Raw genomic sequence first — 20,747 nt, 5'->3', positions numbered from 1 at the left:
TATATATATATATATATATATATATATATATATATATATATATATATATATATATATATTCTCTTGAGAATTTGGACAAGAGCCAATAATGCAGCGAGCATTTCCCCTCTGGATGGCCGCACTGAGACTAGAACAGGAATGTGGCCACCCTGTTTTTTTTTTCAAGATGCCGATAAGGAACCAGGTTCCAATGGTTCTCCAGTTTTCCTGGGAGAAAGTGAAACCATTATCCCAAGTGTATTATTGGTTGAATTTACCTTCTGTTTTGTGAACACGAGCACCGCCTTGTTACTCACACCAAAACGAGTGTGGGCATTATACAACTTTTCTGCGATAGGCCTCTCCTAGTAGGCTGATTCATAGGTTAACGTAGCACCTGTTCCATATCATGAGTCATGTTGAGGGTGATCGACTGATTATATCTTTTTCAGTTCATTACTACTCCTGCTGCCATTGTATTTGACTGGAGAAAGCTGCTGTGTAGGCGAAACGTTTAAACAATAAAGAGATACTCAAATGTTGCACATGTGTCTTAATCATCGACAGAAATGCATGTACTCCAATAATGTTTACATACAGAGCTTCAGGACTGTTAGCGACTGATAATTATGTTCAGTGGCAGAGGTGTAGAATGTGTTGGGGAGGGTAAATGGGGGAAATAGGGTGAGGAAGAGGGGTTGGGCATTTATAATGGTGGATGGTGAATGGCGGAGAGAGAGGAGCAGAAAGACAGTAGACCCTTCAAGGAGGAACTTCAAGGAGGAACTTCATTGTCGGACCTTCAAGCAGGAGCTTCAAGAAGGATATTGAATGAGCTTCAAGGAGTAACCTTCAGGTTGGAGTGTCAAGAGCGTTGAATGAGTTTTGATCTTCTGGTTGTTATTGTTCAGTCATGACCACAGAGAGACAAGACAGACGTTTGCTAATTAACCTTTTAAATGGTTGTCATAGGCAGGTTATTTGCTGGTTGAGACGGGGAAGTATTTTGCCTGAGGGGAGAAGAAGGAAGGGGTGAGGGGAGGAAGAAATGGGAGAGGAAGGGAAAAGGGAATTTAGGAAGGAAAGGGTGGAACAAAGGAAGGGAATGAATGGAGGGTAAGAAGAGAACCGAGAATGGAGATGGGTAATGGGAGAGAGAGGAAGAAAAGAGGACGGGACAGGAAGGAAAAGGAGGATTGTGTGACTTGGCACTGGACATTGCTGGTGCTTTTGACCGAGTGTGACACCAGGGCCTCTTGGCTAAAGTGCAGGCACTAGGAATCGCCGGCTCTACGCTATGTTTCCTCAGAGATTATCTTCATGATAGATCTCTAAGGGTAGTTCTAAATAGGACAGAGTCAGCACGACATCCTATTGGTGCAAGTGTTCCACAGGGAACTGTGCTTGGTCCATTGTTATGGAATGTCTACTTTAATGACCTTCGTCTCATCCCAGAATTCCATGAATATGCAGACGAGTGTAACTCTGACATATATTTATTCAAGAAAGGAAATGCCAGCTGCTCTAAGCTACATCAATCACCAGATTACAGCTATATCAGCCTGAGGTAAACGATTGCAGGTCACATTTATTCCTGAGAAAGCACAAATGGTGATGATCTCTAGGCACCATGATGGTAATGCTGGAGCAGTGGTCAGTATGAATGGAAGAGTGCTAGTACCTGGGGACGAAGTTGATATCCTTGGAGTGAAATTTGAATCCAAACTGTACATAACGAACCATGTTGTAAATCTTGCAAACAAGGCAGCCAGGAAGCTTACAGCACTTCGACGTATCTCGCATCTGCTTGACAGCAGAGGCTGCAATATTCTGTACGAGGCACAAGTACGCTCACACCTTGAGTATGCTCCACTTTCTTGGTTTGCTTGCACCCCCTCTCATCTGTGACTTCTTGACAGAGTAGAGGACAGAGCAAGACGTCTCATCTCTCACCTGGACCAGTCAGGATAAATCTGTCATTTCAGCAGAGCCTTCAACACAGGAGGGATGTGGGTGGCCTTACTGTTATGTACAAGACCATCATTGTGAAAGTACCACACTTGGTTCCACTCCGAGGACAGAAAAAAGTGAGTTTCTATACCACAAGACGGGCAAGAAGCAGCAACTTCACTCTGACTGTAACCTTCTCCAGAACAACACTTCATCTGAGATTATTTATTCTCAGGATGACTCAAGCCTGGAACATGTTCGTACACCATAATATCAACGAAATAAAGTCAGGTGATTAAATAAAATTGTTGGCCCACAGCTGGCCCACAGCTGGCCCACAGCTGGCCCACAGCTGGCCCACAGCTGGCCCACAGCTGGCCCACTGATGCTCCAACTTCATCCTGTTCCCTACTTGTATGTTTCATAACAATAAAAATACTTTTAAATGAGCTGATGTAGGTAACAGCTCTTAGCTTGTAAATTAAGTTAGGAATCCTTAACCAATCCTTGTAAAACCCTGTGTAAGAGAGAGGGAGGGTCAGATAACATATTATTATTATTATTATTATTATTATTATTATTATTATTATTATTATTATTATTATTATTATTATTATTATTATTATTATTATTATTATTATTATTATCATCATCATCATCATTATTTTTATTTTCATTATTTCATTATTATTATTATTATTATTATTATTATTATTATTATTATTATTATTATTATTATTATTATTATTATTATTATTATTATTATTATTATTATCATCATCATCATCATTATTTTTATTTTTATTATTTCATTATTATTATTATTATTATTATTATTATTATTATTATTATTATTATTATTATTATTATTAGTATTATTATTACTATTGTTATTATTATTATTATTATTATTATTATTATTTAACAGGCTCTTCCAATGAACATAAATGATCGTTATTTCGGGTTTGCTAAAGTCTATCGTCGTATCATTTCGATAGATGAAATATCGGCTGACAAAAGAATAACAAAGAAAAACAATAACAGCAAGAAAATCAAGACAAACAAAGCAAAAACAGAAAACAAAGCAAAAAACAATAACGACAAACAAATAAAAAACACTAACAACGGGAAACAAAGGAATAAAACAATAACAGAAAAAGCAAGAGGAAAAAACAACAGTATGTGAAAAAAAGCAATAAAAACAGCAATGGTAAAACAAAAGTAAAAAACAGCAATAACAACAGCAAACAAAAGCACAAACAATAATAACACAGCAAAAAAAAAGGAAAGAAAATAAAAAATAATAAAGAAAACAAAAGCAAAAACAACAATAACACATCAAACAGAAGGAAAAAAACGACAGTAACAACAGCAACAAAAGCAAAAAATCAACAACAGCACAGCAAACAAAAATAAAACAAACAATAACACCGCAAACAAGAACAAAACAACAACAACAACGAGTCAATTTTTTGGATTTTCCCCAAGAAATTAATCCAGTAAAAAAAAATGAATAAAATAATCCATTTACGAAGAGAAATATTTGAAAAAATTAACCCCCATTTATCCATCAATTATTTACAAAAAAAAATAATATTTATCCTCCATTTATCCCTAAGCCTAAATATAAATAAATAAATCCAGAAAGGATAATAAAATTTAATAAAAACGAGAGTAATTTTGATCGTTTTTGATGCTGTGTTAAAAGAGTTTGATCAATGTATTAAGAGACGAACGAAGATATATGGGAAGGATCGGCTGGGAGATCGTTATTAATTATTATATTTCATTTTGTTTCGTTTTGGATGCTGGGGAGATGTGGTGGGTGGGGGAGAGTGGGGGGTTGTGTAGGGGTGGTTGTGTGGGGGTGGTTGTGTGGGGGAGGTTGTGTGGTGGAGGTTGTGTGGGGGAGGTTGTGTAGAGGTGGTTGTGTAGGGGTGGTTGTGTGGGGGAGGTTGTGTGGGGGAGGTTGTGTGGGGGAGGTTGTGTAGAGGTGGTTGTGTAGAGGTGGTTGTGTGCAGGTGGTTGTGTAGAGGTGGTTGTGTAGAGGTGGTTGTGTGCAGGTGGTTGTGTAGAGGTGGTTGTGTAGAGGTGGTTGTGTGCAGGTGGTTGTGTGCAGGTGGTTGTGTAGAGGTGGTTGTGTAGAGGTGGTTGTGTAGAGGTGGTTGTGTGCAGGTGGTTGTGTAGAGGTGGTTGTGTAGAGGTGGTTGTGTAGAGGTGGTTGTGTAGAGGTGGTTGTGTGCAGGTGGTTGTGTGCAGGTGGTTGTGTGCAGGTGGTTGTGTAGAGGTGGTTGTGTGGGGGTGGTTGTGTGGGGGAGGTTGTGTAGAGGTGGTTGTGTAGAGGTGGTTGTGTGCAGGTGGTTGTGTGCAGGTGGTTGTGTAGAGGTGGTTGTGTAGAGGTGGTTGTGTGCAGGTGGTTGTGTGCAGGTGGTTGTGTAGAGGTGGTTGTGTGCAGGTGGTTGTGTGCAGGTGGTTGTGTGCAGGTGGTTGTGTAGAGGTGGTTGTGTAGAGGTGGTTGTGTAGAGGTGGTTGTGTAGAGGTGGTTGTGTGCAGGTGGTTGTGTAGAGGTGGTTGTGTGCAGGTGGTTGTGTAGAGGTGGTTGTGTGCAGGTGGTTGTGTAGAGGTGGTTGTGTAGAGGTGGTTGTGTGCAGGTGGTTGTGTAGAGGTGGTTGTGTGCAGGTGGTTGTGTAGAGGTGGTTGTGTGCAGGTGGTTGTGTAGAGGTGGTTGTGTGCAGGTGGTTGTGTAGAGGTGGTTGTGTAGAGGTGGTTGTGTGCAGGCGGTTGTGTAGAGGTGGTTGTGTAGAGGTGGTTGTGTAGTGGTGGTTGTGTAGAGGTGGTTGTGTAGAGGTGGTTGTGTAGAGGTGGTTGTGTGCAGGTGGTTGTGTAGAGGTGGTTGTGTAGAGGTGGTTGTGTGCAGGTGGTTGTGTGCAGGTGGTTGTGTAGAGGTGGTTGTGTAGAGGTGGTTGTGTGCAGGTGGTTGTGTGCAGGTGGTTGTGTAGAGGTGGTTGTGTGCAGGTGGTTGTGTGTAGGTGGTTGTGTGCAGGTGGTTGTGTAGAGGTGGTTGTGTGGGGGTGGTTGTGTGGGGGAGGTTGTGTAGAGGTGGTTGTGTAGAGGTGGTTGTGTGCAGGTGGTTGTGTGCAGGTGGTTGTGTAGAGGTGGTTGTGTAGAGGTGGTTGTGTGCAGGTGGTTGTGTGCAGGTGGTTGTGTAGAGGTGGTTGTGTGCAGGTGGTTGTGTGCAGGTGGTTGTGTGCATTTGGTTGTGAAGAGGTGGTTGTGTAGAGGTGGTTGTGTAGAGGTGGTTGTGTAGAGGTGGTTGTGTGCAGGTGGTTGTGTAGAGGTGGTTGTGTGCAGGTGGTTGTGTAGAGGTGGTTGTGTGCAGGTGGTTGTGTAGAGGTGGTTGTGTAGAGGTGGTTGTGTGCAGGTGGTTGTGTAGAGGTGGTTGTGTGCAGGTGGTTGTGTAGAGGTGGTTGTGTGCAGGTGGTTGTGTAGAGGTGGTTGTGTGCAGGTGGTTGTGTAGAGGTGGTTGTGTAGAGGTGGTTGTGTGCAGGCGGTTGTGTAGAGGTGGTTGTGTAGAGGTGGTTGTGTAGTGGTGGTTGTGTAGAGGTGGTTGTGTAGAGGTGGTTGTGTAGAGGTGGTTGTGTGCAGGTGGTTGTGTGCAGGTGGTTGTGTAGAGGTGGTTGTGTGCAGGTGGTTGTGTAGAGGTGGTTGTGTAGAGGTGGTTGTGTGCAGGTGGTTGGGTAGAGGTGGTTGTGTGCAGGTGGTTGTGTAGAGGTGGTTGTGTAGAGGTGGTTGTGTAGAGGTGGTTGTGTGCAGGTGGTTGTGTAGAGGTGGTTGTGTAGAGGTGGTTGTGTGCAGGTGGTTGTGTAGAGGTGGTTGTGTAGAGGTGGTTGTGTAGTGGTGGTTGTGTAGAGGTGGTTGTGTAGAGGTGGTTGTGTAGAGGTGGTTGTGTGCAGGTGGTTGTGTGCAGGTGGTTGTGTAGAGGTGGTTGTGTAGAGGTGGTTGTGTAGAGGTGGTTGTGTAGAGGTGGTTGTGTGCAGGTGGTTGTGTAGAGGTGGTTGTGTGCAGGTGGTTGTGTAGAGGTGGTTGTGTAGAGGTGGTTGTGTGCAGGTGGTTGTGTAGAGGTGGTTGTGTGCAGGTGGTTGTGTAGAGGTGGTTGTGTAGAGGTGGTTGTGTGCAGGTGGTTGGGTAGAGGTGGTTGTGTGCAGGTGGTTGTGTAGAGGTGGTTGTGTGCAGGTGGTTGTGTAGAGGTGGTTGTGTGCAGGTGGTTGTGTAGAGGTGGTTGTGTGCAGGTGGTTGTGTAGAGGTGGTTGTGTAGAGGTGGTTGTGTAGAGGTGGTTGTGTGCAGGTGGTTGTGTAGAGGTGGTTGTGTGCAGGTGGTTGTGTAGAGGTGGTTGTGTAGAGGTGGTTGTGTGCAGGTGGTTGTGTAGAGGTGGTTGTGTAGAGGTGGTTGTGTAGTGGTGGTTGTGTAGAGGTGGTTGTGTAGAGGTGGTTGTGTAGAGGTGGTTGTGTGCAGGTGGTTGTGTGCAGGTGGTTGTGTAGAGGTGGTTGTGTAGAGGTGGTTGTGTAGAGGTGGTTGTGTAGAGGTGGTTGTGTGCAGGTGGTTGGGTAGAGGTGGTTGTGTGCAGGTGGTTGTGTAGAGGTGGTTGTGTGCAGGTGGTTGTGTAGAGGTGGTTGTGTGCAGGTGGTTGTGTAGAGGTGGTTGTGTAGAGGTGGTTGTGTGCAGGTGGTTGTGTAGAGGTGGTTGTGTAGAGGTGGTTGTGTAGTGGTGGTTGTGTAGAGGTGGTTGTGTAGAGGTGGTTGTGTAGAGGTGGTTGTGTGCAGGTGGTTGTGTGCAGGTGGTTGTGTAGAGGTGGTTGTGTAGAGGTGGTTGTGTAGAGGTGGTTGTGTAGAGGTGGTTGTGTGCAGGTGGTTGTGTAGAGGTGGTTGTGTGCAGGTGGTTGTGTAGAGGTGGTTGTGTGCAGGTGGTTGTGTAGAGGTGGTTGTGTAGAGGTGGTTGTGTGCAGGTGGTTGTGTAGAGGTGGTTGTGTGCAGGTGGTTGTGTAGAGGTGGTTGTGTAGAGGTGGTTGTGTGCAAGTGGTTGTGAAGAGGTGGTTGTGTAGAGGTGGTTGTGTCGAGGTGGTTGTGTAGAGGTGGTTGTGTAGAGGTGGTTGTGTAGAGGTGGTTGTGTAGAGGTGGTTGTGTAGATGTGATTGTGTAGAGGTGGTTGTGTAGAGGTGGTTGTGTAGAGGTGGTTGTGTAGAGGTGGTTGTGTGGATGTGATTGTGTAGAGGTGGTTGTGTAGAGGTGGTTGTGTGGATGTGATTGTGTAGAGGTGATTGTGTAGAGGTGGTTGTGTAGAGGTGGTTGTGTAGAGGTGGTTGTGTAGAGGTGGTTGTGTAGAGGTGGTTGTGTGGATGTGATTGTGTAGAGGTGGTTGTGTAGAGGTGGTTGTGTAGAGGTGGTTGTGTAGAGGTGGTTGTGTAGAGGTGGTTGTGTAGATGTGATTGAGTAGAGGTGGTTGTGTAGAGGTGGTTGTGTAGAGGTGGTTGTGTAGAGGTGGTTGTGTAGATGTGATTGTGTAGAGGTGGTTGTGTAGAGGTGGTTGTGTAGAGGTGGTTGTGTAGAGGTGGTTGTGTAGAGTTGGTTGTGTGGATGTGATTGTGTAGAGGTGGTTGTGTAGAGGTGGTTGTGTAGAGGTGGTTGTGTAGAGGTGGTTGTGTAGAGGTGGTTGTGTAGAGGTGGTTGTGTGGATGTGATTGTGTAGAGGTGGTTGTGTAGAGGTGGTTGTGTAGAGGTGGTTGTGTAGAGGTGGTTGTGTAGAGGTGGTTGTGTGGATGTGATTGTGTAGAGGTGGTTGTGTAGAGGTGGTTGTGTAGAGGTGGTTGTGTGGATGTGATTGTGTAGAGGTGGTTGTGTAGAGGTGGTTGTGTAGAGGTGGTTGTGTGGATGTGATTGTGTGGATGTGATTGTGTAGAGGTGGTTGTGTGGATGTGATTGTGTAGAGGTGGTTGTGTAGAGGTGGTTGTGTAGAGGTGGTTGTGTAGAGGTGGTTGTGTAGAGGTGGTTGTGTAGAGGTGGTTGTGTGGATGTGATTGTGTAAAGGTGGTTGTGTAGAGGTGGTTGTGTAGAGGTGGTTGTGTAGAGGTGGTTGTGTAGAGGTGGTTGTGTGGATGTGATTGTGTAGAGGTGGTTGTGTAGAGGTGGTTGTGTAGAGGTGGTTGTGTGGATGTGATTGTGTAGAGGTGGTTGTGTAAAGGTGGTTGTGTAGAGGTGGTTGTGTGGATGTGATTGTGTGGATGTGATTGTGTAGAGGTGGTTGTGTGGATGTGATTGTGTAGAGGTGGTTGTGTGGATGTGATTGTGTAGAGGTGGTTGTGTAGAGGTGGTTGTGTAGAGGTGGTTGTGTAGAGGTGGTTGTGTAGAGGTGGTTGTGTGGATGTGATTGTGTAGAGGTGGTTGTGTGGATGTGATTGTGTAGAGGTGGTTGTGTAGAGGTGGTTGTGTAGAGGTGGTTGTGTAGAGGTGGTTGTGTAGAGGTGGTTGTGTAGAGGTGGTTGTGTGGATGTGATTGTGTAGAGGTGGTTGTGTAGAGGTGGTTGTGTAGAGGTGGTTGTGTGGATGTGATTGTGTGGATGTGATTGTGTAGAGGTGGTTGTGTGGATGTGATTGTGTAGAGGTGGTTGTGTGGATGTGATTGTGTAGAGGTGGTTGTGTAGAGGTGGTTGTGTAGAGGTGGTTGTGTAGAGGTGGTTGTGTAGAGGTGGTTGTGTAGAGGTGTTTGTGTAGAGGTGGTTGTGTAGAGGTGGTTGTGTGCAGGTGGTTGTGTAGAGGTGGTTGTGTAGAGGTGGTTGTGTAGAGGTGGTTGTGTAGAGGTGGTTGTGTGGAGGTGGTTGTGTAGAGGTGGTTGTGTAGAGGTGGTTGTGTAGAGGTGGTTGTGTGGAGGTGGTTGTGTAGAGGTGGTTGTGTAGAGGTGGTTGTGTAGAGGTGGTTGTGTAGAGGTGGTTGTGTAGGTGTGGTTGTGATAAACAACTTTTCGGTCCGACTTTTACTATTTACAAAGTCACACAGTGTCAAGGTTAGTTGTGTATTGTTTCAGTCACGGTACTGCGCTTCTTGTTCTTCCTGGATCCGATATTTTATACTGTCTCTCTTATAATAATAAGTAAAGCACACGTGCTACAGTCAGGTATCGACTCCGCAGTAGACTTTTTCAGTCACATACAGTAAATGCGAACGAGCGATAAAAGATACATAATAGTTACAGGGGGAGTTGAATGATAGCTCTATGTCTGTTATTCACTGAGTCGTCGCCCTCAGCGAATTTTCCTGTACTTCCTACCCATTTCTGAAATATTGCTTGCTCCTGAAGACATCTTGATCACTACATGAAAGGCCTAAAGACCTGTGGTTAATTTGTGTCCCATATATGTGGATAGAAATAGATTTAGGGGGACATAATTGAAGAGCATTTATAGAAAACAAAGAATTAAAGGGATATAAATAAAGTGGCATTCTAATTTAGCCAAGACACGGATGCAATTTAGACAAATTTAGATTTAGAGAAGATAGTGGGGTAAAATACTGGTTTTTGGGAATAGAGTTGTGTGACCCTTAAGATTTTGGCGCTTTATTTTACACTAATAATATTGACTGATTGAGGACTATTACTATCACTACTATTATTATTACTATTAATATTACTGATATTATTATCACAAATATTATTTCTACCAATACTACCACTACTACTATTGCAAGCAGTGCTATTGCTACTACTACTGGTACTACTACTACCCATACTACTACTAATATTATTACTACTACAGCTACTACTACTAATACTATTACTACTACAGCTACTACTACTATTACTACTACCAATACTACTACTACTACTGCTGCTGCTACTACTAGTACTAGTACTACTACTACTACTACTACTGCTGCTACTACTAGTACTAGTACTACTACTACTACTACTGCTACTACTAGTACTACTACTACTACTACTACTGCTGCTGCTGCTGCTGCTACTACTAGTACTAGTACTAGTACTACTACTACTACTGCTGCTACTACTAGTACTACTACTACTACTGCTACTACTATTACTAGTACTACTACTACTACTACTACTACTGCTACTACTAGTACTAGTACTACTACTACTACTACTACTGCTACTACTAATACTACTACTACTACTACTACTACTGCTGCTGCTACTACTAGTACTACTAGTTCTACTACTACTACTGCTACTACTATTACTACTACTACTTCTACTGCTACTACTAGTTCTACTACTACTGCAACTACTAGTACTACTACTACGCCTGCTGCTACTACTAATGCTACTACTTCTACTGCCACTACTAGTACTACTACTACTACTACTACTACTGCTACTACTAGTACTACTACTTCAACTGCTACTACCAGTACTACTACTTCTACTGCCACTACTAGTACTACTACTACTACTACTACTACTACTACTTCTACTGCTACTACTAGTACTACTACTTGTACTACTACAACTACAAAACTAAATGCTTCAACCCCTTCAACTGCCACAATGACTCCTAACAACACTACGCGAAGAATATGGCAAACTCTCTCTCTGTCTCTCTGTCTATCTCTGTCTCTCTCTGTCTCTTTTTTTTTTTTTTTTTTTTTTTTACACAGGGTTTGACAAGGTTAAGGATCCCTAGCTTTATTGACAGCTATATTACAGGTTAAGGATTCCTAACTTTATTGGCAAGCTAAGAGCTGTTACCTACATCAGCTCTCTCTCTCTCTCTCTCTCTCTCTCTCTCTCTCTCTCTCTCTCTCTCTCTCTCTCTCTCTCTCTCTCTCTTTCCCATACACAAGCCCCATTAACATAACCAACAGAGACGTGTAAGTTATTGCATCAAGGAGTTAGCAGCAGGAAAAGTCCCTGGCAATAGTTTGTAGACCCAGGGAGACTTCATGAGCTGGATCACTTTGCCAAATAGTTTCCGTGATTGCCATTATCGGTACGTTCAAAGTTCTGATTAGCCGCGGCACCGTTGCCAGAGAAGTTTAGGGAAAATATTGTCTACAGACTTTTTACAAGGACTTGATTTTTTTTTTTTTTTTAACTTTTTTTTGAGAGAGGAAGGATTTATTTTCGTATTGGTAAGATAGTTTTCTTGTGTAGCATTCGATTTCTCTGTCGTTTATCATTTTTTTTTTTTACTTCTGGTATTCGCGAAGAGAGTGAATATAATAATGGTACACAATACCAACAAGTTAAGACACATGTACATTAGTTAGGTATCTTTATCCCGAAACATTTTGGAATAAGGATACCTGTCAAGATAGACTGACATTTCCTCTTCTGTATAGCATTATAAATGCAATCAAAGCATCATCTATACACAGGTAACATACATATAGAAAAGTGAAACTTTTCACTGCTTTTCGGACTGACTTGGATCATTAAAAAGTCGCACTAACACACGAGAGTGAGGGAGACAGTATGTATAGGCGAGGGGGACACGGGCGAGACAGAGTGAAGAAGAAAGAGGGAAGTGGAGAAATAATGGCGGTAGTGAAAGTGGTAGTGGTAGTACAAAGTAAGGGGAGTAGTGGTAGTACAAAGTAAGGGAAGTAGTGGTAGTACAAAGTAAGGGGAGTAGTGGTAGTACAAAGTAAGGGGAGTAGTGGTAGTACAAAGTAAGGGGAGTAGTGGTAGTACAAAGTAAGGGGAGTAGTGGTAGTACAAAGTAAGGGGAGTAGTGGTAGTACAAAGTAAGGGAAGTAGTGGTAGTACAAAGTAAGGGAAGTAGTGGTAGTACAAAGTAAGGGGAATAGTGGTAGTACAAAGTAAGGGGAGTAGTGGTAGTACAAAGTAAGGGGAGTAGTGGTAGTACAAAGTAAGGGGAGTAGTGGTAGTACAAAGTAAGGGGAGTAGTGGTAGTACAAAGTAAATTGAGTAGTGGTAGTACAAAGTAAGGGGAGTAGTGGTAGTACAAAGTATGGGGAGTAGTGGTAGTACAAAGTAAGGGGAGTAGTGGTAGTACAAAGTAAGGGGAGTAGTGGTAGTACAAAGTAAGGGGAGTAGTGGTAGTACAAAGTAAGGGGAGTAGTGGTAGTACAAAGTAAGGGGAGTAGTGGTAGTACAAAGTAAGGGGAGTCGTGGTGGTACAAAAGTAGTGGTAGTACAAAGTAGTAGTGGTAGGTAAATTGAGTAGTGGTAGTACAAAGTAAGGGGAGTAGTGGTAGTACAAAGTATAGGGAGTAGTGGTAGTACAAAGTAAGGGGAGTAGTGGTAGTACAAAGTAAGGGGAGTAGTGGTAGTACAAAGTAAGGGGAGTAGTGGTAGTACAAAGTAAGGGGAGTAGTGGTAGTGCAAAGTAAGGGGAGTAGTGGTAGTACAAAGTAAATTGAGTAGGGGTAGTGCAAAGTAAGGGGAGTAGTGGTAGTACAAAGTATGGGGAGTAGTGGTAGTACAAAGTAAGGGGAGTAGTGGTAGTACAAAGTATGGGGAGTAGTGGTAGTACAAAGTAAGGGGAGTAGTGGTAGTACAAAGTAAGGGGAGTAGTGGTAGTACAAAGTAAGGGGAGTAGTGGTAGTACAAAGTAAGGGGGTAGTGGTAGTACAAAGTAAGAGGGGGAGTGGTACTACAAAGTAAGGGGGGTAGTGGTAGTACAAAGTAAGGGGGTAGTGGTAGTACAAAGTAAGGGGGTAGTGGTAGTACAAAGTAAGGGGGTAGTGGTAGAACAAAGTAAGTGGGTAGTGGTAGTACAAAGTAAGGGGGTAGTGGCACTACAAAGTAAGGGGGTAGTGGCACTACAAAGTAAGGGGGTAGTGGCACTACAAAGTAAGGGGGTAGTGGCACTACAAAGTAAGGGGGTAGTGGCACTACAAAGTAAGGGGGTAGTGGCACTACAAAGTAAGGGGGTAGTGGCACTACAAAGTAAGGGGGTAGTGGCACTACAAAGTAAGGGGGTGGTAGAATTATATATCATCATGCTAATTCGACTCAATATTCGGTATATAATATACCGTACATTGTTAAACGTGTATTTCAGTTGTATTATATACCAACATGTCACTAAGACTCAATTCTGTGAACTTAATGTACCGCACGTTGTGTCTTATTGAGTTGGACACGACTGTAATGCCACCATCGGACACCAGAGGCGCGTAGTGGACACAAAGAGGGTGCGTAGTAGTGACACAAAGTGGGGCGTGGTAGACACCATGCAAAGTGAGTAGTGGACACCAGAGTGCGTGTAGACACAGAAGTGCGTGTAGGCCACACCAGAAAGTGCGTTGTATGAACACCAGAGTTCTGCGTGTGGACACCAGAGTTGCGTAATGACCACCGGAGCGCGTGTGGACACCAGAGTGCGTGTGGACACCAGAGTGCGTGTGGACACCAGAGTGCGTGTGGACACCAGAGTGCGTGTGGACACCAGAGTGCGTGTGGACACAAGAGTGCGTGTGGACACCAGAGTGCGTGTGGACACCAGAGCCATCCATTGTATCTACGTGACCAAGAGGTCTGAGACCACTATACCCCCTTCCTCTGCAGTGAAGGGGGGGAGGGTAACAGTGGCTCTTATCCACTATATGGGAGTGCCATAGTGCCATGTATCACACCTGCCTGGCTGTTGACAACGAGACCCAGTGTGTTTACAAAGTGCCAGAGTATTATTACGATTAAAATTTTGACTTAAATAGCAACGCTCTTTTTGCCGAATAAGACAAGCCAAAATTTGTGTATGCAATAATTTCTCAAAAATCATTCTGAACATAACCAAAAAAATGTATTTTATTGTGTTTGTTTATAAATAAATTATTGTAAACTTATCTAAAATATATTTAGTTGGATTTGGCTAAATTAAATCTCGCTTGTTATAATAAGGTCAGGTAAGTTTTCTAAGGTTCTTTTGGTACAAAATTATTAATTTTTACAAACACACACACACACACACAAAAATATTAAGCGTATATGAGAAAATTTCAGAAAGGACTTAATTCTAAATGAGTTCTTGCTAATAGACCAGTTTTACCTGTTCGACACGACATATATATATATATATATATATATATATATATATATATATATATATATATATATATATATATATATATATATATACACTACACACACACACACACACACACACACACACACACACACACACACACACACACATACACACACACACACACACACACACATACACACATACACACACACACACACACACACACACACGACCACCATCACTATTTCCTCGCAAAAAACTATCAGATACGCAAAATGCCAGTTTTAAGAAGCGCTCCGGAACACTGAGAATAAAACAGAGGAACAAGAACAGTTTTGTCGTTAGTAAGTTGGGCAGCAGCTACGCTGCGACTCATTTGCATCTTGAGACAAACAAGAAACGTTTCTCCTGAATCCTCATTAAGGAGTTTTGTTTAGGGAAGGAGGGAGGGAAGGAGGGAGGGAAGGAGGGAGGGAGGAGGAAGGAGGGAGGGAAGGAGGGAGGGGAGGAGGGAGGAGGAAGGAGGGAGGGGAGGAGGAAAGGAGGGGAGGGGGAGGAAGGAGGGGGAGGGGAGGGAGGGAGGGGAAGGAGGAGGGAGGAGGAGGGGAGGGGAGGGAGGAGGGAGGGAGGAGGAGGGGAGGGAGGGAGGAGGGAGGAGGAGGGGAGGAGGAGGGGAGGGGAGGGAGGGGAGGGGAGGAGGAGGAGGGAGGGAGGGAAGGAGGGAGGGAAGGAGGGAGGGAAGGAGGGAGGGAAGGAGGGAGGGAAGGAGGGAATGAGGGACGGTAGGAGCGAGGAAGGGAAGGAGGGAGAGTGAAGCATTGGAGGGATGGATGGAGAGACAGAGAGAGAGAGAGAGAGAGAGAGAGAGAGAGAGAGAGAGAGAGAGAGAGAGAGAGAGGAATGGAATGAATAATGGATGTAAGAAAATACGTTTGGAAGAAGAGAGAAATTAAGGGAGGGAATGAACAAGGGATGAACAGACCAAAATGAGAAGAGAGAAATTGAGAGAATAAACAAGGGTAAAAGAGAATATAGAAAGCATGAACAAAGAGAAAGAAAGAAGACCGAATACAGGAAAGACGAGAGACAGGAAGGACGAATTTTAGAAAGTAAAAAAGAAAGAGAGAGAGGAAGAAAGAAAATAATATATCTCTAAACTAACACAAAATTTAACAAATTCTCGTCAAATTATACTCAACAGCCTCTGTGTTCCTTATTATATAATATATATGTATATATATATATATATATATATATATATATATATATATATATATATATATATATATATATATATATATATATATATATATATATATATATATATATATATATATATATATATATATATATATATATATATATATATATATATATATATATATATATATATATATATATATATATATATATATATATATATATATATATATATATATATATATATATATATATATATATATATATATATATATATATATATATATATATATATATATATATATATATATATATATATATATATATATATATATATAGCTTGAATAATAGTCTGATATATAGTCTCATATACATGAATATACAGTCTGATATACAGGAATATACACCCAGATGTAGAGGAATATACACTCTGATATATATGAATATGCACTCTGATATACAGGAATATACAGTCTGATGTATAGTTGTATGTACAGTATAGGTTATTGTTTGTATAAAGTGTCCAGCACTACAGTGTTCTATAACAGCACTGCAGTGCTGTATGACAGCACTACAGTGCTGTATAACAGCACTACAGTGCTGTATAACAGCACTACAGCACTACAGTGCTGTATAACAGCACTACAGCACTACAGTGCTGTATAACAGCACTACAGTGCTGTATAACAGCACTACAGCACTACAGTGCTGTATAACAGCACTACAGTGCTGTATAACAGCACTACAGCACTACAGTGCTGTATAACAGCACTACAGCACTACAGTGCTGTATAACAGCACTACAGCAATACAGTGCTGTATAACAGCACTACAGCAATACAGTGATGTTAGACGAGAAAGAAGGATGTTAAACTTTTCGTATTCTGGCGTTACATATGATTTTTTCTTTCTGTTTCTTCTTTCAGTCTCTTGGGAATGTAAGTTGACAGGTAAGTCTTGCTTGCTGATGAGTTTTACACGCTTCCATTATTATTATTATTATTATTGCTATTATTGTCGCAATAGCAGTAGTGTGAGTAGTAGTAGTATTAATTCTTCTACAACTACTGTAGCTGCGACTATTACAGCTGCTACTGCTACTACTACTACTACTACTACTACTACTACTACTACTACTACTACTACTACTACTACTACTACTACTACTACTACTACTACTACTAATAATAATAATAATAATAATAATAATAATAATACTAATACTACTACTACTATTATTACTACTACTACTACTACTACTGATACTGCTACTACTATTACAACTACTTCTGCCGCAAATATTAAGAATAATAAAAATATCAATATCAATAATAATAATAACAATAATAATAATAATAATAATAATAATAATAATAATAACAATAATAATAATAATAATAATAATAATAATAATAATAATAATAATAATAATAATAATAATAATAATAATAATAATAATAATAATAATAATAATAATAATAATAATAATAATAATAATAATAATAACAACAACAATAATAATAATAATAATAATAATAATAATAATAATAATAATAATAATAATAATAATAATAATAATAATAATAATAATAATAATAATAATAATAATAATAATAATAATAATAATAATAACAATAATAATAATAATAATAATAATAATAATAATAATAATAATAATAATAATAATAATAATAATAATAATAATAATAATAATAATAATAATAATAATAATAATAATAATAATAATAATAATAATAATAATAATAATAATAATAATAAAGCTTTTCCAAGAACGTATCTCTAAAATTTATCTCCAAAAACAATATTTTAGAAACGTTCATCTGGGTAGAGAAGCTTCGTGACTTCTGTTTAAGTCGCTCAAGTCTCCTCATGTATATTGGAGTCGCAGTCTCCGGCTTTTAAGAGCTTTGTAAACCTCTCTCACTCTCGTGGAAAAAAATCCTAATTAAACTGCAATTTATATTAGCAAATGAGAGAGCCGAAGAGAAATAGTGAGAGAGAGAGAGAGAGAGAGAGAGAGAGAGAGAGAGAGAGAGAGAGAGAGAGAGAGAGAGAGAGAGATAGAGAGAGTTTAGAGAGAAGAGGCTTGATGCGGAGGATGAGCAGTAACACTCAGGAGGAAATCCGTTACAACAACCGAAGATGTCAGTCTGTTACAACAGTCAAAGGTGTCACACTCACCCAGAGCGAAGCCATCCTTGGTCCACTGTGCTTTGCCTTGCTGGTTGTCAACAGCACACTGCAGGAAAACATCCTCCCCCTCCTTCACCTCCACGCTCTGTGGCGTTACACGGAACTTCTGGTACTCCGTGGCTGTGCCTGGCGAAGGGAGAACTCAAGTTAATGACGAACACTTCGGAGCCGGGAAGAGAAGACCTGTAACCAACAATATACTGATTAACAATACACCTGAGAAACAATACGGAACGTAGACTAGTACACTTACAGGTTCCCTATATAAATATAGTTTACTCTATTAGCCAGGACAAATATGCACTCCTTATGAGTTTTGAGACTCTCTGACCGCGGGTTCAATCCCGCCCGTGGTATGGTTAGATTCCAAACTTAACATTAAAAAATGGACAGATTAAGAAGACAGTACCTTTAATCAGCTATCGTCGGCGCAAGAGACAATATGGACAGTACTAAGGTGCTTTCAACTGGACTGTATTTAAACAAGGGATCAAATTTAAATAATATACCAGTAGGTCGCCATCAGTTCTACGATACCCACAACATAAACGCCTGATATATGATTCCTTATTGTTCTGTTCTCAGTGTGTGTGTGTGTGTGTGTGTGTGTGTGTGTGTGTGTGTGTGTGTGTGTGTGTGTGTGTGTGTGTGTGTGTGTGTGTGTGTGTGTGTGTGTGTGTGTGTGTGTGTGTGTGTGTGTGTGTGTGTGTGTGTGTGTGTGTGTGTGTGTGTGTGTGTGTAAGCAGCCACTTCAAAATAGTAACAACTCCTTTTGTCTTATTGATATCAAATTTACTTTTCCATCAAACTAACATTCTTCACATAATCTTCATACTTCTTCTGCTTTTACTGATGCTTCCTGTGTTTACTCCATTTCCTGCTTCTCTTGTCCTGTCTGATACTGTGGAGAAGCTGTCCTCTCTCTTTCTTACTGACTTCAAGAACACAAAAGAAGACTTAGCCTTGACGACACCAGCAATGCTCTACTGTCATGTCAGAGATCACAGTCATCCTGTTAACTGATCCTTAGCTAAGACTGTCTACCCTTCTTCTAGCCTTTACAGACTCTGTCATGTTGAGGCAGCTCTCCTATACAACTTTCCTAACAGGAACCTTAGTCCTGGCTTTGTAATCGCTCGCATTTCCCATTACATTGTCAAATGCTTGAAACTTCAGAACACTTGTGACTTGACCTGACCCATGCAGCCTCCTCCTCCTTCCTCTTGATCTGTCTTCTGCATTCTCTTTGCATTCCTTGTCTTTTGACTTTCCTCTTTCTTGTTTTCCTTGGGTCAGTTGGCCTACTGCAGCTCTTCTCTGCATAGATAGTGACAGATAATATTTTAAACTACACAACCACGATGGGTCATTTACTCTCATTACTCTATTATAGTTCTGCCTCTTTTAGACCTCTTTTATGTACTACTTCTACTATTACTACTTCTCCTACCACTAAGGCTGCTACTACTACTACTATTACTACTATTACTACTACTATTACAACAATAATAAATGTTATATACCGCTTGGTTCTAATAGAGCACATTTTCACTGAGGGGAAGGACAAAAAATTGCGTTTGAAGACCCTAGTGCGAGAGAGGGGAGTCTCTCCTCCCCTCTTCATTTCCCCTCAAGCAGGAAAGACTGGAGAAAGACCCCTTATGACACCAAAAGGCAAACGAGGAACATGATGTAATTTGTGCATAAAAGAGTGAGACAGGGAAGGAAGGGAGGAGAGAGAGAGAGAGAGAGAGAGAGAGAGAGAGAGAGAGAGAGAGAGAGAGAGAGAGAGAGAGAGAGAGAGAGAGAGAGAGAGAGAGAGAGAGAGAGAGAGAGAAAAAGCAGAAAGCAGCAACTTCACTCTGGCTGTACCCCTCTCCAGAACATCACTCCATCTGAGATCATATATACCCAGGATGACTCGAGTATGGAACACATTCGTACAGCATAATGATGTCAACGAGATAAAGTCAGTTGATCACATGAAAATGCTGGCCCACAGATGGCCCACAGATGGCTCCAACTTCATCCTGTTCCCTACTTGTATGTCTCATAACAATAAAAATGCTTTCAAATGAGCTGATGTAGGTAACAGCTCTTAGCTTGCTAATAAAGTTAGGAATTCTTAACCTGTAAATAGCTTGTCAATAAAGCTAGGGATCCTTAACCTTGTCAAACCCTGTGTAAAAAAAAAAAAAGAGAGAGAGAGAGGCAGAGACAGAGACAGAGAGACACAAACACACCGACACAGACACAGACAAAAACCAGTCCAAACACACACACACACACACACACACACACCACACACACACACACACACACACACACACACACACACACACACACACACACACACACACACACAGGTCGGGTAAGGGCAAAGAAGACCGCAGACAGAGTATAGGCTAGGTGGCCAAAGACTGCACACCTCTCTCACGGAGAAAGATCTTGGGGTGAGTATAACACCGAGCATAACTCCGGAAGCACACGTCAACCAGATAACTGCTGCAGCATATGGGCGCCTGGCAAACCTGAGAATAGCGTTCCGATATCTCAGTAAGGAATCGTTCAAGACTCTGTACACCGTGTACGTCAGGCCCATATTGGAGAAGGCAGCACCAGTTTGGAACCCGCACCTGGTCAAGCACATCAAGAAATTTGAGAAAGTGCAAAGGTTTGCGACAAATTTAGTTCCAGAGCTAAGGGGAATGTCCTACGAAGAAAGGTTAAGGGAAATCGGCCTAACGACACTGGAGGACAGGAAGGTTAGGGAGACATGATAACGACATACAAAATACTGCGTGGAATAGATAAGGTGGATAGAGACAGGATGTTCAAGAGATGGGACACAGAAACTAGGGGTCACAATTGGAAGTTGAAGACTCAGATAAGTCAAAGGGATGTTAGGAAGTATTTCTTCAGTTATAGAGTTGTCAGGAAGTGGAATAGTCTAGCAAGTGATGTAGTGGAGGCAGGAACCATACATAGCTTTAAAACGAGGTATGATAAAGCTCATGGAGCAGGAAGTGAGAGGACCTAGTAGCGATCAGTGAAGAGGCGGGGATCAGAAACTGACTCTCGACCCCTGCAACCACAAATAGGTGAGTACAAATAGGTGAGCACAAATAGGTGAGTACACACACAATCACACACACACACACACACACACACGCAGGGAGAGAAAGGACCTAGTAGCGACCAGTGAAGAGGAGGGGCCAGGATCTATGAATCGACGCCTGCAACCACAAATAGGTGGGTACAAACAGGTGAGTACACACACAGACACACACATGCACACAAGAGGTTCCTAAGTCAGCTAAATACCTCAAAGTCGATGGGGCCGGATAACATCTCTCCATGGGTACAGAGAGAGGGAGCAGAGGCGCTATGTGTACCCCT

At 41.7% G+C, this 20,747-nt stretch overlaps 1 protein-coding gene across 1 annotated transcript in view; it reads right to left on the bottom strand.

The window, feature by feature from the left end:
* Positions 1-18,589, bottom strand: part of LOC128702006 (nephrin-like) — a 161,001-nt gene extending 142,412 nt beyond the window's left edge. The window contains exons 1-2 of the mRNA XM_070101414.1: positions 18,547-18,589; positions 17,337-17,474 (exon numbers count right to left, since the gene is read on the bottom strand). Of these exons, the coding sequence (XP_069957515.1) occupies positions 17,337-17,474; positions 18,547-18,589 (181 nt within the window). The remainder of the gene's footprint in view (positions 1-17,336; positions 17,475-18,546) is intronic.
* Between the last annotated feature and the right edge of the window lie 2,158 nt (positions 18,590-20,747).

This window comes from Cherax quadricarinatus, chromosome 77, assembly GCF_038502225.1.
Source record: "Cherax quadricarinatus isolate ZL_2023a chromosome 77, ASM3850222v1, whole genome shotgun sequence".
Classification (NCBI taxonomy): domain Eukaryota; kingdom Metazoa; phylum Arthropoda; class Malacostraca; order Decapoda; family Parastacidae; genus Cherax; species Cherax quadricarinatus.
The sequence above is the reverse complement of the archived record's forward strand: the minus strand, read 5'-3'. Positions and strand labels throughout refer to the sequence as shown.